Source organism: Andrena cerasifolii, chromosome 7 (assembly GCF_050908995.1).
Source record: "Andrena cerasifolii isolate SP2316 chromosome 7, iyAndCera1_principal, whole genome shotgun sequence".
Classification (NCBI taxonomy): Eukaryota; Metazoa; Arthropoda; class Insecta; order Hymenoptera; family Andrenidae; genus Andrena; species Andrena cerasifolii.
Genome location: NC_135124.1, coordinates 10,595,312 through 10,619,033, shown reverse-complemented (window position 1 = coordinate 10,619,033; position 23,722 = coordinate 10,595,312). Strand labels below are relative to the sequence as shown.

General features: G+C 43.9%; 2 protein-coding genes across 6 annotated transcripts; both read right to left on the bottom strand.

The window, feature by feature from the left end:
• Positions 1-1,186: 1,186 nt before the first annotated feature.
• Positions 1,187-7,751, bottom strand: Cpr97ea (cuticular protein 97Ea). Of its 5 annotated transcripts, XM_076816191.1 has the most exons (6): positions 7,351-7,751; positions 7,183-7,258; positions 6,854-7,105; positions 6,048-6,777; positions 5,314-5,734; positions 1,187-3,104 (listed from the first exon to the last, which is right to left on the bottom strand). In XM_076816191.1, exons 5-6 carry the CDS (start codon positions 5,329-5,331, stop codon positions 2,208-2,210), a joined length of 915 nt encoding a protein of 304 aa, XP_076672306.1. In that variant the 5' UTR covers positions 5,332-5,734; positions 6,048-6,777; positions 6,854-7,105; positions 7,183-7,258; positions 7,351-7,751; the 3' UTR covers positions 1,187-2,207. The 5 variants fall into 5 exon arrangements, with proteins under 5 accessions (XP_076672306.1, XP_076672307.1, XP_076672308.1 ...); XM_076816192.1 differs by having other exon boundaries at positions 7,183-7,751; XM_076816193.1 differs by lacking the exon at positions 7,183-7,258 and having other exon boundaries at positions 7,528-7,751.
• A 10,857-nt stretch (positions 7,752-18,608) lies between these two features.
• On the bottom strand, positions 18,609-22,780 carry Cpr27 (cuticular protein 27). The gene is made up of 4 exons (XM_076816359.1): positions 22,723-22,780; positions 21,662-21,756; positions 19,871-20,260; positions 18,609-19,395 (listed from the first exon to the last, which is right to left on the bottom strand). The coding sequence occupies exons 1-4, from the start codon at positions 22,732-22,734 to the stop codon at positions 19,182-19,184; spliced, it is 711 nt and encodes a 236-aa protein (XP_076672474.1). The 5' UTR covers positions 22,735-22,780; the 3' UTR covers positions 18,609-19,181.
• Positions 22,781-23,722: the final 942 nt, after the last annotated feature.

Genomic DNA, 23,722 nt, shown 5'->3' with positions numbered 1-23,722 from the left:
TTGAAAATTGGATAGGAATATGGTTTTAGCAAAAAAGTAGTTTAATCTGCAGTCTATTTGAGCTTAGGAAATTGGTCTTTGAAAAACAAGAACCTTGGAGAAAAGACAGTATATCATATCGAACAGATGCATTGATTAATTTCAATGTGATTGAGTTATTTGTTACTAAATATACAGTAATTTCTGCGCTTCGCACTTTCTATATCGTAGAGTAAGGCGCAGCTGTTATGGAACCCACTTTACTTGAATGTATTTCTGGTAGCCGCCGTTGCAGGCTGCACGCGGAATTCAGGTTACATTACTGCGATGGTAACTGAGGAGACATGAAGTTCGTGAAAGGTAAGTTTTCGAAAAAGTTGAGGAAACTGAAGTGTAAAGTTTCACATCTCTCACTTTCTTCATTTTTATTTTCTTACCTTTGATTCAATATATTTCAGTGCAACTTTATTTCACTCAAGTAATTAGTTCAGAAGAAGTATTTGCTTGTAATAGGTACACGAAGGCTTAGGGTACTTTCAGCAATTGAATTTCTAGCTTCTTACAGAACTTCCATAATCAGAAATACTCCAACACGAAAGTTAAACATTGAAAATAGCCGTCCCTAACAATACACACTTTAACCACACTGCAGATGTCAAGGAAAGTGAAATGTCTATAGGAAACTGTAGAAAGCTCTTCATAGAAACTGTCCTCAGCCTCGTGGGACTCCTGCTGCCTCACAGCTCCAGAAATTTCGCATCCATCAACAGCTTAATTGGCACGTAATAGACACAATCACTATATTACCTTTTACTTCGAAGTCCGACGTAACCACGCGGCACCATTGTAGTGTCCAGTCCACATAAACCTTTCTGTGGAACGAATACGAAGGTCGTCGAAATTTCGTAACTGAAATTCCAACGAACGTGGTTCCGGTATAACCTGATACAATTAAAGTGAGCCCGTTGCTATGTCGATCATAGAAGGAATAATTCGAAAGGTCGTTTGTTGAAAGCAACTATGCCAGTCAGACCAGTTCAAAAACGGGACCGCTTAGAAAGTTGCAGGGGCCATTTGTCAATATTCGCTCGCGCGTTCATTAATAAAATTGAAACGTGACCTGCGATCAAAGGGGGCGTCAGAATCATGGGTAGAAAGATTTTTAATCCTCATAATCAGATATAAATAGGTTGGCGTTACAGTTACGTGAAGTGTTACGTTGGTCTTACTTTATTCCAATCTAATTACAAATAGTAAGCGTGCTGTATTTATTATGCAGTCCCGCTAGACACGAACTCGAAGACGCGGCTTGACGAAGCGAGGGTTCTCCTTGGTAGAAAACAAACATGGTCACGTTATCCTTCGCGACGCGTGGAAACTGCACTCCGCAGGATTCAAACCAGCACGGACACCTGCCGTGGATCGTGGAATTTTATTTACAATGTCTTTACAATCTTTCACGCCACGGGGCAAGCGAGTAGAATATTTTTTACATACGTTTTTCGCATTGATCAAGTGGAAACGAGGGTACTCTCACTCCGAGGAATCGGATGTTTTGAAAAATGAGAACCAAACAGTTTCATCGAATAAAATTCATTACGAGCTACATACATAATATGTCCAGTAAGGGCTACATTAAAATTAAGTCGAGATTCCTTGGAATCTTTCACTATACAGAAGTGTTTGATAGAAGAAGAGCGAGAAAATATCGACAGCACAAAGTCTTTCAGTCGCGGTAACAGTACCCTCTATATCTCCATTCAACAATCCTGTGTTAGCAGAGTTCGCAATCAAATATTCTCTTAACATTTGGTTCCAATGGCAAGGATGGACTCGTGCTATTAGTATTAGAGTAATTACGACTCGGGTAGACAGACACGACAGCGACCTGCTTATTACCGAAATGGAAACCAAGGACGTCCAGCTTATTCATCTACATCGCAAGAATACCCTAGATCTCTTACGAACAGAATCTCTCTAATCTCCTCTCCACGATACTCCCTCTCAATATCTCCCCAAGCTCTCTACCCTTGCTGCTTCCATTTCGGCAATAATCGTCACGTGATACACGAATCCCAGAGCAGCCCGCCAGAGTCGACGGGCCACGCCGCGACCACGTGAAAGAAACGGCACGCCATCGAAGCATCGCGTCTTCGAACGTTATAGAAAGACCAAAACGCGCAGGGGGACACCCTGACGAACACGGAGGGGGGGGGGACTAGAGGGGCCTAGTAGTAACCGAAGCTGATGTCGTGCAACGGTGGCGAGGATCCCTGAGGCAGAGCGTAATCCCTGGCCAGTTGATCGAGAATGCCGCCGCTCTGGCTGCGCGGCTGTGGCTGGGAGCGGTGCTCCTGAACGGGGGCAGGCGCGAACTGAGCGGGGCCCTGATTGTACAGCTGGGAAGGTGGCGATGGGTCCTCAGCTTGCTGGAGGATCGAAGACTGCCTTGGGTACGCGGGTTGGGGAAGAGCGGCTGCGGGCGTGAAAATGGGTGGCTTTGGCAGAGACTGCTGCCTGGGCGCCACCTGCGCGGAGTAGACGGCCTGGGTGTGGGATTGGGGCTGCTGGTAGGCCGATTGGTCGTACTGGATCTGCTGGGGTGCTGGTCGAGGTGCTGGAAGCTGCGCCCTGGCTGCCTGCTGCTGGTACTCGTCCTGGTACCCCTGGGCCTGCAGGGCCTCCTTGCTGGTAGTCTCGTCCACCAGCGTCGGTGGCGCCACAGTGATACCCTCGCCGGCGGGTTGGAAGCCATATTGGTTCGCGCCGTACTCCACTACTCGCACTTTGCCAGTGTCGTCCACGAAACCGTATTTACCCTTCACCTCTCCATTGGGCAGCTTCGTCTCGATCTTGAAGGAGCCATCGCCCCCCTCGAAGCCGTACGTGTAAGAGCCGTCCTCGTTGTGCCTGTTTATCTGCTTCAAGATGGCCACTGGAGTTGGCTTGGGGGTAGTGGGAGCGGCAGCTTGGCGAGACGGCGCCGAGTCCGCGGAGTAGCTGCGAGGGGTTGGATGAGCTGGCCTTGGCGACTCGTACCCGGAGTATTCGTCGACATAGTTGCCACCTGGTTGTTGGTATTGCTGAGCCGATACTGACAGTATGGCAGCCACCAGTGATATTACCTGAGGATGTGGAGATAAGTGTTATTCTGGGTATAGTCAGTGCGAGGGGATATAAACGCGACACGGACACCGTAGATTATGTACAATTAATCCTACGGTAATGTTATTGCTGTGGAAATTGCTTTTATTAGAAGTAGGCTAGAAATCTTCTAATCGCCGATCGCCATCGAGAACGTTACGTGCGTCGTTCGATCACCGACACTATCGTTCCCCAGTTACTTTTTCTGCCTCTAATCGATTACAATTAGCGGTCGTAAAGATCACGACTGCAATTACTAAGTGACTCCCACTTCCGCGGTTTCTTTCTTCAGGATATCGGTAACGTTTCCCGGAAAATTGAATTAGAGCTTTCTAAGGGGAGACACCGGTGGCTCGAGACTGCCATACACATTCACAGATTTCCCACCTATTTTTTAAGGGGTCATTCTGGTAATCACGCTGCGAAATTCGGTAACGTTCTGGTTTTTTTCTCTCTCTGAATACAATGAATAACAATGTCAAACTTTTTTTTAATTTATTAAGCTACTTACAATGTATACGGAACAAATTGCGCGCATTCAAACTGCAAGTAAAAATGGAAAATTTCGAGACTTGAAGTTCTAATGCGCGCAATTTTGTTAAGTTTTGACTTACGTGGATAATTCTGGCACCTGCGACAGCGGTACTCATAATGATTAAGAATCAGTTTGAGTTTTTTGTTTCAGATGAATCTGTAAGCTGAAACCACTCCCGCTGTCATTTCAAAGGCGCGATTTTTAACACCAGATAACATTGAAAAATCACAATTAAAAGTTTATTTAATAAATTGTTCCGTATACATTATAAGTAGCTTAATAAATTAAAAAAAAAGTTTGACATTGTTATTCATTCTATTCACCGAGAAATAAACCTGAATGTTGCCGAATTTTTCGGCGTGATTACCAGAATGACCCCTTAAGATACCACTACACTTACATAAGTCTCGAGTGCTAATCTCCCTTGAAATGTACTTCGAACAATTAAATTCGCGTGCGATGTGCACCCTCCTTATAATATGCAATTAACAACCTCTGTTCATTCAGAGAGCATTTTCAACCATTCATATATTTCGCGAAACTCGTGCGTCTTGTGATTCATGACGGTGCACGGCCGCTGCGAGCGCTATAAATTCAATCGGCCCGCGGTCAGCGTCGCGTAAAGTGTTAATCTCGAGGCTTCATAAAACGTAATTGCTCGCGGAAAGGTCCGCGAGCAGTGATGCATGACCCTCCGTTGTTACCAGAGCCTTAACCGCCAGACGTAACTTTATTACACCACGTCCATGGGACAACCACAGCCGAAGGATACCGGATTCTTGATCGCCAGGTCGCAGATTACGCGGTAAAAGTCTCGTTAGCCGAGCCGAGCCACGCGATAAACGCTTACACGCCAGCTGGCTAATCTACGTCGCGCGGGCATGCGCGGTCCACTAAACGACCGGCGGACGAAATGTCGACGGGCATTCTTACGCGGGCTTCCATCTGCGCAACGGGTTTCCTGTTGTTCCGCCCGAACGGCCGCGAACGGTTTCTACCGCCACGCGCTCTGACCGACATAATTCTCGAGCGTGTTCCTGCTCGGCAGGGATCATTACATAATGCCGTTTCGTCGAGCGAGTAGGCGTCGAGGAGAATAAAAGTCTGCGCGGCCGAAGCGCCACGCGGCGCACCACTTTCAGGATTTCACGGAACGTGGAAAGGAACGGCCCCTTTGTTAAGTAACGTTTTTAAATCTCGCGCGCGCACGTAACGAGTTGCACAACCGCGATTCATCTCCGACGCGGTGGATAACGATCCGCTACCCATCTGCCCGGGCCTAATGAAATTTCCTCCACGCTCGTTACATCGCTCGACTCTCGGTCGAACCAACTAGCGACCTTTAACGACTACATAGATCGAGCTGCAGACCGCCGAACTCTATCAAGCCTGGACATAGCTGTGGGTCCAGTCGCGGTGCACCAGTCAGGATGCACAAGTCACAAGCACAGTTCGAGACAGAAACGAGCACATCACACGCGGGACCACGTCTCCAGGTGGCCCAACGACGACGCGGGCGGCGAGGGAGCACGTTGACACGTCGATCGTGCGACAACCGCGGAGGATGACGCTCGATGTATTAGAAGTGGGGTGACGAGATTCGCGAAGGGCTCGGTAATAAGAACGATGACGATGATGGCGCACTGAATACGTACCGTCGCGACGGTGTGCATTGTGTTCCAGGTGGTGAGTTGTGTTAGTGTGTGTGAATGTAAGTAGGCAGCGAGGCTAGAGTACCAGCGGTTGCTCGAACTGAGGCCCTCATATACCTTACTGGGGTCCCCCGTTCCTACCCCCCTCTTGCCATCTACGCTCCTGTTAGCTCTGGGGGACTTTCACTATCTATTCGACTCCTGTTCATACGGCCGCCTTGTCTTGTTACAGCACCTTATATCCCCTAAATGTTCCCCACCAGTCTGCCCCGGTTTCTCGGGAATCTGGAAAATCGATCGCCGACCGGCTGGACCGATGAACCACTTTTGACGCCGCGCACGTTTTTAACGGTTAAACGACGGCGCGCATTCCTCGCCGCTCGGCCATGCATCTCGGACAGTTGGAGAAGACTTACGCGGTCCCCTAGGTCCACAGTCAAATTTCGAATTAGAGATGCTCGTTCATTGGCAGATGGCGGGCGTTGATAGGGAACGCAAGCGTGAAAAAGTTTGGAGGGGCTGGTTGCGAAAGGCGTTTGTAATGCTTCTTTTCCAGCTGGCCTCTTGATTTAACGAAATTACTAGGCTCGCGGTTACGTTGTGCAATTAATCGAAGCGCTGGATTGTTCTGTGGGCACGGGCTGCCGTGGGTGGCGGGTAATGAGGATCGGGCTAGGCGTATGGAGGTTTCGGCTGATGGAATGGATCTAATTCGTCCACGTGCCCTCTTGTATTACCTTATTGCTGTAACGCGTATACGCCGCACGTCGTCGCCCGGCAGGTTGTTCCAGTTTCTAGTGACTCTTGAAAATCATTCTAATGTTCCCGATTGGACCGCCGATCTAGCGCTGATGAATTTTTATTGTCCGCCGTGAACCTTTCACTGTATCCCCGATTCTTGGTCGTAACGGTCACCACGTGTGCTTCATTATGGCGATTTATTACTGTCCAAATTCGCTGGTTCGCGGGGAGAAGGAATTATTTTACATGCCTGCTCGATCATTTTTATGTTTCACTCGGCTCGTTGTGTTCCAAAGAAACGGCGTTTTAGAGATATAGTTACTAATGACCCAGTAGTCGTGATTCTTTTTATTGAAACAGAGCAAGTATGTTGTGTACTTTCACTATTGATTAATGAAGTAATTTCTTAATCTCAATACGCGTGGTATGGTTCTATTTTGCGGTTAATAGTGTTCTGAGACAGCACAGAGTTATTGTGTAATTTGTGGTATTATTATGCCTTAAATTTTTCTTTAATTTTTTTTTATAAATTGTAGAAAATTCTTACTTGTACCTTTTTTGCATATTGTCGCGATTCTATGTAGATTAATTCCACGAATATACATATTTGTAATGGAAGTGGTAAAACTGGATAGGTCGGCGAACCTACATCGCCTGTAGCAAATTATTCAGTGGAAATTTCAGCCGCGCACTGTGGGATATTTTTCACCGACGTTGGATAAGTCTCTGAAAATAAAGAAAATGGTAAATTCGCGATAGAGGCAAGTGCATTCTTTAATTTTTTCCCTCAACGCCTACGTACTATATATTATTTCAGTTACGTGACCTCAATATCCACATCGCTGCCTTTACATAATAATTTCACCTTAGGAACTCGCAGTGAAACAGTTTCGCGTGTTGAACTTAATTTAATCCGTTGATCTAGCTTTGCTACTGTGCTCGTATCTGTACACACATGTGGGATCATTAAAACTTCTGCAATTGATCTTTTTAAAAACACAACGATGAAAACACAGCTAATAATAACTGTTTCGACAACTTATCCTTTGGTATCCTGCACAATTACAATCTAATTATTTCTGAACACTTCTACCATAACTTGCAACAAATCATTACATAAGAAGCATTCACCTTCCACACCCTGAACAATCATTTTTCGATTTTTAAATTCTACTTCTACATTTTACAATGACCCAACGAGCAACACCTGAAAGATGTATTGCTTTAGTTTTCATTAAAACAAACTAACGTAAAGTTACCGTAGAAATTGATCCGTGCTCCAATTTGTTGCAAACGTACTTGAACGTAAATAATTGAAAGGCAGTAACACTGTGTGATATTTATTCAGACTGGGCGCGAGGAACATGCAGATATAAAGTTCCCGTTGCTTCGTATTAACGTATTTGTTGCAGGCAGTAATCGTTTGTCCTTGGTAGGCGAAAAACTTTCAAAGTTCAAATGTCAGACTTGAATTACCGTTACAGACACTGTTGCCTATGTTTAATCACCTTGCAGTTAACTGATAACGATCCCTCTTCGCTGGGAAACGATTATTCTCGAAGTGCAATAATTCGAGCAGAGATGAAGGAGCAATTATGCCCGCTGAATCTGACAGTGTTTTATAAACCACGTAATCTACAACATAATTCTTCTGAATACGGATAGACAGCTTTGTCGGCCACAGGACTGGTCGCGCGCTTATGGAGTAGAATGAGACAGTGCAAACCAGCCAGCACGCGCTTAAATCTCTAATTATAGCACTGCCCGCTACTTTGCTTTCGGTGACGTAACAATAATTGCGTCAATTAAATAACCTTTATATAATTAATTTAAATAGTTGAAATGGTCTGTGGAGGACAGAACGTAGTTTACCTATTAAAGACAGACTTGGATCCATCAAGAGCTACAAATTGCCTGTGATTATGATAACTCGCATCACTCTGATTATGGCTGATAACAAGCAAGCAGTCTCGATTAAGTTCTCTGTCAATTTCTTGCAATTCTTAATAATTAGAAATATCCTGAATATTCCAGCTGTTTCTATCTTTGTATGTTATTCGGTTGAATGAAATTTCGTCTCAAAATTGAAGTGGCAGAAGAAACGAAAAAGGAATGAAGCTTCTTTTGACCCAAATTATATTTTCGAATTTATCGTCTGTCTTCTGGATCCTCGAAAGGACCATTTTACAGATTAAAGTGTTTGCAACGAAACCAAAAGGAAATCTTGAAAAGGGTCAACTGCCACACTTGTTTCTGGACCCCTCAGCTGAAAATCTGCAACGTGCCCGGGGAGAAGGGAAAAAGGAGAGCATCGATTCCCTTACTTGTTACCTTGAAACTGACCGAAGGCAAGGTTGAACAGCGATTCGGTAAAACGGTGCACGGCCTTTGGAATCTCGCCGAGCACTCGGCGTTTTCACTCGACTTTTGCGAAACGTCCAACTCGGCTGCCTCGGTTTCCGTCGTAAAATTAGCGGGGGATCGACATTTCGTTACTTTCTATCGGGCACATTACTTGGTCGACTTTCAACCAATGGATATTTCGTACCTCCAGTGTCTAACTTCTACAACTCTCTTCGAGCATACGAATCCTACGCATTCATACTTCCGCCGTTCTCGTTGCAATAGAGTGAAATTATTTATTAACGTTAATAAGCGGGTGAATACGAATCCTTGCCTTTAATGCACATAAATTTGATGGGGAAGGAATCTTAATATATTTTGTTCGTGGTAAATATAATTGAGGATCACTATTTTTCTGCAGTTGAGAGATATTAAATACAACATTGATGTAACGCGTACTTTAGCTAATCCTACAAAATTTATAAATTATGAAAGGAGAGTATAAAGTTCAAGAAACAATGACGTGAACTTTGAGCATTGCAATAATTAGAATCCAAGAGGAGTTCTTCTAAATACTACATTAAACTATAAATATAAATTACTTTAATTAGAAGGCAGGATTAAAACCAGTCACGTAGAAAGCCAAGCCCAAGACCTGAACAAATACCTTGCAACTTTTAGGTGTCTTTTTATGTCTAACCACCTTTTCACACTGGTATTTCGAACACATTCACACATTTCCTATCTTTCTGTATGCTTCGTAATTAAGAACAGTCCGCGCTACGTGAATATATCCAGATTGCCAGGCGACGATCCGCAGAAGTGTCTCGTATGGAAATGTCTTGAGGATCCGCGCTGCATGGAACAAAGATCGGCCTCGATTGCGATTCCCACGCGAATTTCATGCGTGACCCGCTCGAATCCATTCACGGCTCCCATATTAATTATAACGAACGCACAATTGTATTACGTGGCCGCAGCGGACGTAGGAATAATTGCCTCGCTCCCAGAAATGACAATCTTTCGCTTCCTCCTGCCGCAACGGAGTAATTGCACCGCCAAGGCCCGTCCATCGACACCGTTCGTCGCAATCTTCCATCGAGGCGTGCGGCTCGTGATTAAGGGTCGCGATAATTACCCGCGAACGACCCAGATTACGTCCCAGCGCGAGTTCAGCTCGTCGATGGTCCCGATGTGCTCTCAATGCCAGACGGTGAAAGGGAAATCGGGTCGGTGGATTTCGTGTGTCCATCGTGAATCGAGCGTGTCGATGCCTTTCAGACGTTTCCAGTGCGTCGAAATACGCAACCGATTGCTTTTCGGTTGCTGCTCCGAGACCGTAATACTCGGCCGAACGAAATGCGTAACCGGTTGCTTCTCGATTTCTGTTCGGTAGCTGCAACCTCGATTACGAACGACGTAATCGGCTGCTTTTCGATTTATACTTGGTAGATGAAACGCTGAGGTGGTTGGAAACGATTGGGATACTAGAACTGTTGGAACAGTTAGGATTATTGAGGATTATTTGTTTAGAAAGTGAGTTCATTGAATTTGATTGATGAAGCTATTAAAATTATTATCATGATGTTTTAAGCAGGGCTAGTTATGAGTGATGAATCACCCCCTTCGTGTTGCTGGTCCATTCCGGGAAATCCTATTGCGATAGGACACATAAGTCAAAAATCGGAGGGACATCAGGGGATATGTCAAGTCTTCTCAGTTGCTCAATAACCAGTTTCGGACGTGATTTGGAGCGGAAACGTTGCTGGCGATATACAGGGTGACCCTCCCGCTACTGGACTCAAAGGGAAACAAAGTGTTATGGCTTGCGACCCACTAAGGAGCTGGAATACCCATTAAGAAGTGCGATATTCCGTACGAAGTTCCGCATTTCTCATCAGACGTTTCGTGAAATCGATGCCAATCGATTCCTTATGTTTCACCGATGAAAAGAACACCTAGGGCGACATACTTTGGATTTTAATGAAGGAAATTGAATGAAGAATCGATTTGCATCATTTCAAGCTAACTTTAAAAATAGCGTAAAATAAGTTACACTCCGTTTGGTATGATTTTCATCGGAAAACCAAAAGGAATCGATTGGCGTTTTCGCAAAGATCTGATGAGAAATGCGGGACTTGAACATTTCGCACTTCTTAATAAGTCTGGGTTAGGTATCCCAGCCCCTTCGTGGGTCGAAAGCCTCGGTGAGGCATCGCAGCGTGTTGTTTTCGCCACGAGGTGCCGGGCAGCATCTCTTTGAGTCCAGTCGCGCTAGGATCACCCTGTAGAAGCTTCCGGTAGGATCTGAGAGAACGAACCAGAGTGTTTCAACACGCGGTCGGTAGAACGATATGACTTATTGGAAGGTATGCAAGGTCAACCCGAACTGCAGGCTTGCCTTTCACGTGTCACTCTCTTTGGGAACAGAGACACGCCATAAGATAGCATTTCGTACGAGAAGTACTGTTGGGTTGAATTAAATTCCTCGCGGGATATAGTTCTCTACTAGTATTCCTGGAAATCTCTGTGCATAATTTAACGTTCAGAGGTGCTGAAGGCATTGGCAATGATTCAGGAAATTGATTCGTTGGCCATCTACTTTGCATCAATGGTAACGGGCTCACGCGTCATTTGAATAATTAATGAAATCACTGGCGTGCTTTGTTGATTAGCAATTCTTCGCGCATGCATCGTGCTCTGGTTGCAACAGATCTCAAGAGCAACTTTTTAATAGAAATTAAAGGTCATAGAATTAGTCAGAGGCTGAGACCACTCACTTCTTGGTTCCACTGAATTATTGATCATCTTTAATTGAATTTAATTGACCAACGTTTAGTGTCCTTTAAAATTATTCTGTAGCAACTGAATTCTGTTACAGCGAAGTTAATAAAGTAATCTGTTTGTATCTGTGTCTCTGCATCGTGATTTTTCATTTTTAAACGTCTCAAACGATCTCCATGAATCACGTGAAATATTTCCACAGATTTCGCAAGCGTCGGCAGTTTTTCACGCGTTTCAGTTTCGCGATAAAGGAAGGTTACATTGTGTAACTATAAGTGCATTATACTTTTTGATCAGATCATGTAAAGTCGAGTTCATTGGTATGGATGCCGAGCCTGTTATTTTACCATTTCAAAGGCATACTGTACCAATTCTCTAGTTTTTTTATTTCCCTTTATCGCGTCCGCGTAGATCTTGTTTTCACTGGCACGTGTTTTTTTTTAGCGGGCAGCCTTCTCTAATTGACCACACACCGCTTTCTATTTCTATGTAACAAACCGAATCGTTGTTACATCTGCGCGCTAACTAACAACGAAATCACGTCACTTCGACCAGGATTGGAAGTGTTATTGCAAGGACGTGATTAAACTGTGGTTGCACGAGAGATTGAGAAATTCTTTTCCCATTTACGATCGAGCGAGCTTTCTGTTTCATTCCAGATGTTTGACAGGCCATCTCGAAGTAAAGAATTCATATACACAATAGATCGATTTCCATTCGCGATCGAGGTAAGCGTCGCTCGATCTTGACGTCAGGTCTGCTTCTACTTTTCGAGTAATCTGTTTCTATTCGTTGCAAATGATGTCATTCGTAAAATGCTGCGATTTTTCCAATGGTGGCAGCAGAATTACTGCTCTTTAGAATTAGTTTCCGAAATTGATAAAATCTTATTTACGAAGAGGATGGCTGGGCCAGTCTCGTGCGAATCCACACGCGAACCGGATAGATTATTTCTTCAACATGAGAAACGTCCATGAACTGCCTTATCTTCGCGAACGAACAATCCCCGTCTATTATTTATGGAAGGCCACGGTATGTGAATTCTTAATCACGCGAGTAATCCAACGCTGATCCTCCAGCGACAATGCAGATGGTACACTTGTTTCCATTTTTCAGTCTCTCACGACCCTAGTTTCACGGACATCTTGATGCGCGATGCATGTGGGAGAGTATTTGCGTAATTAAATGATAGAAACGGCGGGTATACTCGAAAATTCGCCGAGTATTAATAATCGATTAGTAAACATTGTGACGCAAGGAAAGGAATTTTCTTTTTTTGGGTAGAAAGCTTACTGTGAATTAAATTGGAATTAAATTTGTTATACCATTTCTGGACCTAAATTAGAGGACCTTTGCACCACGCATACCCTCCCAAAGAATGAAGCTTACTTTCTCAAAATTTTCCTTAAATTTCAGGAAAGAATTATCTGAATCTATAAAATTATTAATTACGATATAAAATACACCCAACGATTTTCTTATAATTTCGACACAACAGCTTTCAACGAAGACCTAATTACCTTACCTTTTATTTCAACGCTAAATCATACAACTCCTTTCTACTTTAAATTCCTATTCTTCAATTTAATGTCCCATAAAAATTCCCCAAATTTGTCACACGTGGAGTTACGAATTTATCATTGAAACAAGGGGAACTATGTCCCTCTTCATAGCCATACTCGATTCTAGTTTGCTACCAACCAGGGTGGTCCTTTACAAACAAAGTTTATTCAATTCGAAACAAACGGTTTAATTACGTAGCCGCAGCGAAGCGATGAAAGTCGTGCGTGCGTATTATGCGAATAAAGGAAAGCAAGTTCCACCGATATACATATCTGGCTCGCGATAGTCCGTCGTACCACGCCTTGCATCAGAATGTCTCGAGAGTGAACGCGGAATCGCGAAATTGCGTACGGGTGTATCGATGAAACGCGTATCGTTATTGGTATTGGTATCTAGGAAATAAGTCTGGCTTGGAAATAAGTTCTGTCACAGTGCATAAAGTGTCTTTATCTTTCGTCGTCTGGCAAACTGTCTCTTTTCCTTTATCGATCCCTACTTGTGGGTAATTCCGTGTTCTAAAAGGATTCGTGGGTATAATTAGGCTCAGGTTGTTGGTTCAGTTTCTACAAAAATCCTTGATTTATAATACTGGACTTATCGCGTTATTATGCAACGGATGCTGAGATAAGGAGGAAAGGGTACCTTAGTGTTACGATAAAATATGTTCTTGACCTAACAGAAGTTACTTAATGATAAAATAAAGTTATATTCTCTACCAGAGTTTAAAAGCTTCATGGAAATACTATATGTTTTACAATAATTAATTCTAGTATATAAAGTTGACTGCACTGTTTTGCAAATGCTCGCGTTAGCCCCTGAAAATCTTATACGACTGCAATAATATTCATAAATTTTAACATCACAAACCCTTACTCATTGTCAATAAATATCAGCTCACCAAACAGCAGCAAGTTGCTTTCCCTAATGATCTCCAAATACCATTCCATATATGAGCACAAAGGTGACCGAAACCTGCAAGTGTCCACCATAACGCGACCAATTAAAGAAACTGTTACACGGGGCAAGATCAACATACTTTCCTTTCCAAATTACATAACACATCTACGCGAAACGCGACCACTTCAGCTCGACGCAAAAATCACCTCTCATTCACACCCAGCCCTTGCTAATTACCCCAAACCTTTCTCACATTTGCTCCAACAATCTCACCTAAAATCCATCGAACCACCTCCAGCAACCGATGCCGCAAACTCCACCACGGGATTGACAATGTCGTTGACATTTAAGGCGCGAAGTGGATGATATACGGTGGAAAGACACGCCGGGACATGCCGGGCGTGTATTGAAAATCGAAATATAAAGAAGAGAGCGTGGATGGCGGTGCAAGTTCGGTAAAGGGCATCAGGATACGCTTCCACGGGCCGAGCGACGAAGTAGATCGGCTAGATCTCGTGGTGGCCGAAGCGAGGGGCACGTATATTGTGAAAGGTGGGCATGGGCGGTGGTCCGTGGCAGTCCCCACGTATCAGGTATGCGTAACGTGTAAGTCCGCGCGGGACAGTTCAGGATCAGAATAAAAGGTTGGAGCAGGAAGGCAGCCAACGGTTCCTGTTATACCCGCATGCCCACGTCAGGAGTAATCTCAATTGTCTGCTGACGCCAGCCGCCCGACCAGGATCTCGTTTTCGCGCTGAACAAAGGGTATCGACGCGTTTGAAGGTTGCTCTGTACAGGACGTCCCAGAAACGAGTGGGCAAACCTTGGCAGCTCTTTCTACGCGTCCCCAGGATGGAGGCAGATCCTGCGATCTTGCGGTTCGAAGTACTCGTGTCCTCTGAGTCACGGGCCCTTCTTTTTTATGATAGAACCTTGTGGGAACGTGTGGGACGGTTTGAGGTACAGGTACTGATATCGTGTAATAATGTACAGTGGTGGAAGTAGTACGTAGAATTTTTATAGCACCTAATATGATTGATAAAATTATTCAGATTCGACTGGTTTTGACCAACATAGGGAGCTACACATTTTTGCAATAATATTTGTCTGGTACTAGGAGAGGTATAAGTGATAACGTGTTTATTTTAGTTTGGGTTTGTTGTGTTAATGTTTTGTTCGAGGCAGAATTGATTAGGTAAGGAGGACTAAAAGTTCTGTGAAGTTCCTAGAGGTTCTTGTGAAACTTTGAAGCGAAGGTGGCGAGTTTGCAGAGTGGAATTCATTCTTTTTCATCCCCGAGGCGAGCGGAACGAGGTACCATGGTTCGAGAACTTGTTTGTGGTACGGTTTGTATAGAAGGCTGAATTATGTATTGTAGTTAAGTCACCTCTTATGGAATATGGATGGCGTTTCATTCGAATACTTTGGTTCAACATATCTGAAATATCTCATTTTGTTGTACGCCGTTGAAAAAATGACTGAACCTCGCCCGAAAGCAAATGTAATTCCATCGAATTATAATTCCACGCTTGCTTCTTGCTCCGAACGATTTCCACTGAAAATACCCCGCTGCTTTCCCATTGTACACGCGAAAGGATCGATCACACGTTCAAGATCACCCTCCAGTGAGCACAGAACGAACTGTTTTGCCCATGCTCGAACTTTTTCTATCAGCTTTCGTAAAAATCCCAAGCATTCTATTCCTTACCGAGAGGAACAAGAACATTTCCGTATATCGATGAGGTCATCTGAAAACGAAAGCACAGAGGCTCTACTTTCACGTAGCCAAGAAGCATTAGGTACTTCACTCAAACGTCTTCGCTGAAAAAAGTCCGCTGGCAGCACAGAAGATTTCCTCGAAAGTGCGCGCAGCACGAGTCGATGCTGGAACGAATTCAGATTCAAATCTTGAGGTGAAACCTGAAAAGCGTTGTACGAGTGCGGAAGAGTGGAAGGAAAAGAAAGTCGGACAGCCTCGAATTTCACGTTCAAACGGTGCTTCTTGCAATTTCATAACTCTCGCGTAACGACCACCGTCTGCTATTATGGGCGTACGTTGATTACAGCGCGTTGCGACAACCGCAAATCGCAAGCTCCCGATACGACGCGGTAACAAAGGATCCCCGAGTGTCAATGACGGAACTTAGGCCCGAGGGCGGTGGAGCTGCACGCCCACGACCGTCGTTGAACTGTATCGGGGCAAACGACCGAAGATTATCCTAATGAAATTCATGCTCGCGGTCTCTTCTTGGCTCGAGGGTCGCGTGCGAACGAAAAATTCGGCTAGGAACGGCGGAGGAGAGTTTCGCCCACAGGTGCACCAGATAATTACACAATGCGTATGACGGTCGACGAGCGCGGATGAAATTCCTGGGCGTGGCGACAGCCTTCCTTGCCAGTGGAAAAATGCCCCTCGGTATGCGCAGTTGTATGGCTATCTGCTGGCGTCCGAGGCTTTCGTGCTGGATGGCAAGGTCGTTCGTTTTGGAATTGCGTTGCCTCTGAGGCGAGTCCTGGATGTTATTGTTAGTCCCTGGCGCGTAACAGTGTGCAGAGGAATTTTTAGGTGACGTGGCTTGGGTTGGTTCTTGGTCAGGGTGCACCGCGCGGAGATTGGCAAGGTTAATCGTTTTCGACACAGTTCAGTTGTTTCTGAAACAAGTTTCGGATATTGGTTCCTGCTGCGCAGTATTAATTCGCGTATAAATTCACGAGGTCGTTTGTTTTAGATACATAATAACTGAAGTAGAGATCGCTACTTGTTGTTACGGAAATATTTGGCGAGGAATTTTTAAGGGAGTGTACGAATGCCTGTTACGAAGATCAGTTGTGAGTGGTAGATGGGGTGATTCTTGATCACAGTAGATCTCGGGTTTAAGATGTATTAGTATCACGAAGTTTATAGAAGAGGGGTGCGCTGCAGGAGAGTGTTGCACGTGGGAGTTGCAATAAGGTTTCTGGATTTCAAGATAATAAATAAAGCTGTGTATAAGCCTGTCTGACATTATGACTACTGAGATCGTGATCCTGACATTCTCTTACTACAAAGTCTTGATTACTTCAACTCTCGTCGAATTCTTCCATAAATACTTTATTAACTCGATACATCAAATTATGCGAAAACAGTGCGGGTAACACACTAAATTACATTAGTGTCTCTACTATACGAACACGTGTAACATATGTAACAGCATATCTGTAGAAATGTCTACAAATTTCCTCATTTATTATTACATCATCCAGTCATCCATCATCGTTTCTCTATCAATTCTCCGCACGCTCTTAAACGTTTATGCCTCCCGTCCATTCCCGACGGGGAATAGAAGAAAGAACTGCGATGCAAATTATCCACGCAGGAATCCCGCGGACATGCTCGTGATTTAGTAGGTGGATCGCCTACGTGTTGCGTTGGACAGGTCGTTTACATGCATCTCTTGATCGATATCCTCGGAAGGCCTTGGCTCGAAGCTATTCCAACGCCGGGATTTTTTGCCAGCCAGTCAAGTTCACCGGTGGTTGCATTCGTAATTGCCCGCGACACGCTGATTAGCATGAACAGGATTCCGTCTCAATCACGCATATCTCGCGAATTGTTCACCCCATTCGTCGCGAATCGCGCGAAAGAACGGCAGGATCGTCGATTGGCAGGCGTCGATATGTATCTCGAAGTTTCGACGATGAAATGGGATTTAAGAATGCTTCGATTACGAGGAAGATAGTTTTGAAACGCAGTTACGATTATGTGGGGCACGTGTAACAGATGGTTTGAGCTTCGGGTGTCAGAAATGGTGGGAAGAATGATGGTACAAAGTTATTGTTGTTGATAGTATAAAGAGGTACGAGGGTAAAGGAATGAGAGAGAGGTAGAGTTTCACAGAGGAACTACTTGTAAAAATTATGGTAAGAGTCATGAACTTGTTGGAGTATTATGGTGAGTTTCTAAGAGTAACAGCAGATTCGTGTAGAATGTGAGATGGCATGGTGCCATGGATTTCGTTAATAGCGATAGTTGTTAAATATTGATGCAGTTGATGGTGTTACGAGGTCCACGTTCTCTAACTCACTCGAGGTGCACAGATTTTGTGGAAAATTCGATTGACATTTGGGTATTTTGTTGGTATCCAGCTGTGGTGTGAGCTTTAGCATAGGAAATAGAAAACAGTTCCTTCTGCTGCAAGTTGAAGCTTCGTTAAAATGTAAAGGGTTAAAATGTAACACAATGGGAGTACGACTGTCTGACGATTAAGTGGAACTCAAAACATCTTAAAATCTAGAATGTACAGAAATTGTGGAGTGAATAATTTGTGAAAAGTGATAGAGTAGATCAATTAGTATAAGTCTGTAAAATTAATGATGGAGCGAAGCTCGAATTTCTTCTGGCCATTTTTATAATCACGCATTGGCAAAACAGTGGAAAAGTTAAAGAAAAGTCATTTTCCACCGTTTCCCATCAAAGCGAACCGCATAACACTTGTTCAGCCCCCCTCCATCATAAATCGTTTTTACAAGCGGCCGATATCTAGGTGAAGACCTGCTATGCGTTCTTTGCCTACGCTGAATTTCAAAATAAACAAAATTTTTTCCTTAAAATCGAAAGGGCAACAATACTTGTAGCCTGTGTGGCGTAGGAACGTTCCAATTTCCTGTACACTGACTTTTTCATATAAAAGTATATAACATAAAGAAGTTTTTACTATAGCTGTGCGATGGGTGTGCGTATACTTGCTCGTGTTTCCCGTGTGTGTGGAGTCCTTCCGAATTTTTTTGCATCTTACAACATCTCCCATTTATATTTTTAAATTTTGAGAATTGGTAAATGTTACCATTCTTCTGTGTACGGTTCACATAGCAGAATGGTCGAACTCTTACTTTAAACATACTAAAATCGTGATTACGAGTTAATTCAGCGTAATCTTATGAACAGCCATAATGTTGAACCACGTATTAGGAGGTAAACTTAAAGTATGAGATAAGAAAAGAACTGTCTCTATTTCCTAAGTTAAAATAGATTAAAGAATGAAGTCAATGATTGCTAATTCGATTCACTTTCGTCACCTCTCGCCACCTTATGCTTTCAAACAGAAGCAATAAGAAATTCCGATATAAATAAGTGTCAAAACAATTCAAACAATAACTGACAAATAAAATTCAGCATCCCCTCTTCATACAACACCTTCCTACCTCACCCTGTAAATTCACTCCTCACTAACGTTCAACTAAGAATCAGCATACCCCCCAGCCTAATACATCGAATTCACAGAACAATAGATCGAATCTCCTCCAAAAACAACCCCAAATCAATACCCACAAATCAGTTCAGACCTCCCAGTGTCCTTCGAGAACCCAAAAATCCGCAACCTCTTAACAATTCGAAAGAGAGCAAGTTCTCGGTATTTTAAGCTCGCATGTGGCCTTGCTTCGATAGCCCGCGGATCGAACCAAGTCAGAAAAACTGGCCCTAACTACGACGTACAGGACGCGTCCCGGAAATCGGCATAAATAAAACGATATTTACAACGAACTGACGCGAGCCAGAGAGATGTCTATCGCCTGTAATTAACCGTGTAAGAGGCCAACCCGGCGTTGGGATCGATGCTGGGTTCTGGGCGACCTTGGAGCCCACTTTGAATCGGCGTGGCTGGATACGCGGGCCGTTGTTGCTGGCCCTGATATTGCGGTTGATACTGGGATCGGTACTGCGGTCGATATTCCGGTTGATACTGCGGCTTGGGCTGATACTGCACTTGCGGGGGAGCCCTGGAAAGCCGAGAGACAAAGTATGTCGGTTAATTCCGCCGTTTAATGCAACGAGCAAAGAGTAGCCGCCGAGTTGAGCAAGTCACGTTCCCTGCACTTTCAAGCGGGATTCACTTGACATTTAGGCGGATCGCTGTGGAGGCGCGCGCACGGCGTTGAGGAAGTTTTCCTTTAGAACTGTTGGAAGCGGCACTGACGATCTTCGAGGCCGTTGCTTTGGAATAGGTTTCGCGTGGCTGATTTAATGGGGGGTGATTTTAAAGATCAAAATGAAATGGAGTTCCTTTTTATATAGACAGATATATAGTAGGAGAGAAAGTCTGATGGTCATATTGTATAGTTTAAGGGGACTAGGCAGTCAGAAACTCGATTTTTTTTTGCATTTTTTGAAAGTACCACCCTTCCCGAGTAAAATGCCGAGTTTCTGCTCAAAACTACAGAGACGGTTAGTTAGAGTAATCAGTTCGTCACCAACCTGGGTGGGTTGTAAATCGGTGCAGGAAGCGGTCGCTGCTGTTGATTGTAGCCCAAAGGTTGACGGGGCGATGGCTCGTAGCGTTCTCCATTAGTGAATCGGGGATCGGTGTAATAAACAGAGGGATCCTCTCTATATTGTCCGTCGTCATCGGGAGAATTCGGGTTAGCGATGCTGTTACCAGTCAAAGTTGGCGGGGGCACGTTTATCCCAGCGCCAGCTGGCTCAAATCCGCGTCTCGATGCCCCATATTCGACTTCTCGAATGCTCCCCGTGTCGTCGACGAACCCATACTTTCCATACACCTCTCCAGTCGGATATTTCGACTCAATCTTGTAAGAACCATCCGCTGCTTCGTACCCGTAACTGTAGCTGCCATCCCCATTGTGCCTGGGTGGGGGATGAATTGATTAGGATCGATTATTAACACAATCGAAACGATTGTTACGCAGATTATGAGCAATTCAGAGGTTCACTGGTCTTCAATTTTGTTTTTTGGTTACTTATGTAAGTGTATTACGTCGTTGAGAACAGGTAATGTAAAATTCTTATACAGATTTTAGATAGTACAGTGATTCTCAGCCTGTTGGTCGCGATGTGTTTTTTGGGAGGTCGTTACGGTTTTTTTTGTTAATATTACTAAGTTAGAATTTTATTCCGAAATTCCTATTTTTATTTATCGTACCTTACATGAGGGGATGGCAAGCAGGTTATTTGAATATTATAAAAGGAGATCGCGACTCAAAAAAGTTTGGGAATCAGTGGGATAGTAAAAGTCGAAGAGGAAGTTTGAGTAAATGTTCGTGAATTTTCTGTTTGTGAAGTACAATCACTTTAAACTGTTTCATTATCGTAGCAGGTAGATTGATTATTGTTTTTGTCATATATTAGTGCCTTTTCTGTTACGTAATGGGTGGTGTCGATGTTTATGCAATGATTTGCTGTGTTTTTTGGAAATGCGTTTAATATGATGTTAGTTAATCTGTGTTGGGGGAAACGAGAAGCAATAAGAGTTCTTATTTTTATTATCTATCCATAAATAATTTTATGTAAGCTTATACAGCAAATATTATCGAGTGGTGCGAGGAAGATATATCCACGTAGCTTGTAATTCGAAAGTATCCTTAATTTCACGAAGTTTGCATTCAGTTTTACTGATCTCGCCCACGAGCATCCCAAGAGGAATTACAAAAGCGCGTGGAAGCGGGTTAACGCAATGCACGCGGCAATAGCTTATTGCGGAATCGAATAAAAGCATAGGTTTACCCTTGAAATTGCAGACAGACGAATCTTACGAAACTAGTCACCGTTACACCTACTTCGATGGTCAAATACAGTTTTCGCAGTGGCTCGTTGCTTCACGACCTATCTGCGCAAATCATTGCGCATGATGGCGATACTTTCGCGGGACAAGTTAATTCCCACAAACTACGTCCAAGGAATACTCGTCCTTACTAAGTCTGAATCTTCAAGAGGAAGTGCACAATTTTACAACAATACTTCTATTACAAATCATTCTCCCTATTATCCCGCTGTAAATGCACGAAGCCACGGCGTGTCTGTGCATGAAAATCAGAGATTCCTAGAAAAATCTTCGCACCTTGTTAGCCAATGCAAAATTCTTGCATTATTAGTATTCTCTTGCCACAAATTCTAAGACACTTTTAAAGTGGAGATGAGGGTGTTAAATGGTAAAGGATGAAGTTGATTTTAGTAAAGATAGAAGTATTAGATGCATCGATATGCTGGTCGACCCAATTCTCTGCGGTATGGTAGCGAAACGATACTTACTTGTTTATTTGCTTCAAAATAGGCACCGGCGTGGTCACGGGGTATTGATTGTGCTGGGCGAGCGCAAGGCCAGCGCAAAACAAGAGAAACAGCACCTGGTGACACGAGTTTGCATAAAACAGTTGGCACGCGGGTAACAGTTGACTTTCCAATAACCTCGTGCACAATGAATGATAGTCTGGAGCCGGGATTGCGCGTTTGACATTCTTTCCTATGTCGAATTGCCTCCGGTTTTTACGCTCAAGGAAAATCCTTAACGCCGGGTTGACGAACGTTACTTCGCGGCAATTCCCTTGCCATCGTACATATTTTATTTAGTTTTTACTGTATTCTTAGCACAGCAGTTGCGATCGAATTATATTATGCAAAGTCACTACAAAGCAGATGAACTAATGCCGTTTTAAATCATAGAGGCAATTGGACAGAATGAAACTCGAGGGTAGGTCGTGAAAACAATTAAAGGGGAAGCCGGAAAACTAGTATACTAAATTATTGCTCCCAATATCGAAATACTCCAGCCATCAAACGCACCCGTACCAATAAAGTAGTTTATTTAGTCATTCATCACGAGGCTATCAATGGGCAAACTTATCCGACAAGGTGACAATATTAGAGTACCCACAGAAAGACACACATCTTATTACAAAATTATTGAAAAGTTTATTAGGCTTGACACGAGCACTGATCTAACCTGTCGAGGTAGATATACTAAAGAAATAATTGGTCCAAGTCGTCATCACTTTCAAACGAACAAAATACTGCGTTGAACCATGGGGACAGTGTAAGCAAAATACTGGCAGCGAAGGAGGAAGACACACTGTTCTAAATATCGAAGTTATTCACACATAACGAATGCAATCCTACCGCCGGATTCTACTCGCCCACTAACAAGCGATAAATACAAAATACTGTCAGCAAAAATGTAAGATACACTGGTCCAAACATCAAACCCACTCAGGCGTAAGTAACGCAAGCACGTTTCTGGAGTGATCTAGTCGTCCACTAAGGGTCATCGACGGGAAGCACTGTTAGCGAAAGAGGAAAAACAGAGGAATACTCACGGGAAGAGGCATGTCTCGTTGCTGATGAGGCAGACGCGATTGTGTTATAGGATCGCGTTACACCGATCGCGAGTCAACTTATATAGGCCCCCTTGGGGAGCGGCGGGGCCCGCCCATGGGCCCGACCACCGCCTCAGCCACGCCGCGATCTAAGTGCGCGAGTTCACCGCACCGAATCGCGACTTTGAAAATCTCTAACGTCACAATTTTTATTCACCGTCGAGCATGACATGCCTCCGCTTTTCATTGCCCTGTTGCGTAAGCCTGGCGGTAGTGAAAAGCCGCGATTCCATCGAGGCATCTAGAAGGGCAACAGAAGACTCTAAATCACTAGGTTGATCGTAATTGGCCATTTGGGAAACGCTGAAAATTTCGGTGTATTAGACGAGAACCCTAATTAGACACAGCGTTCGTGTAGCTTTGTTGAAACTGCCGATGAATTTCTTAGGCCTGATGAAATTTAGGGAAAGGTAACTATTCCCCAATTTGTCACGAGACTTTGGAGTGCATTTAAGTCTATGCGTTTGTTATTTCATCAGTGATGCGACGAATTTGCTGATCTGGGAAATGTTGCTTGGGGCGTTTTGGTCTTGTATAATTTAATAAAAATCCTAGGTCTGTTTTATTTAAGAGGAGCAATTAATTGGTACCAAATTATCGTGCTGGTACCAAGTGCTAATACAATCGTTTAAAAACATTTAGACTACGACCTCGATATTTAATCCATAGTGGATTTCATACATCGATGAAATTCGTGTCGATGTCGAAACCTGGCGTCTGGTAAACGCGTAATAGTGTCTGTGGTTGCAGTCAAGGGGAAGCCCATGAACGAACGTGTACAACCGGCATTCGTGTTTTCCAGAACTGTGACTCTGCAAGGTGATCCTCTGCAGGAGAAATATTTTTTTCGCAAGGACGTTATGCGTGATATCGCCTGCAGAGATAATCTGTTCATTCGCTGCATCACTACCTTGCCACTAGAAATGAAAGTCCGCCTCGG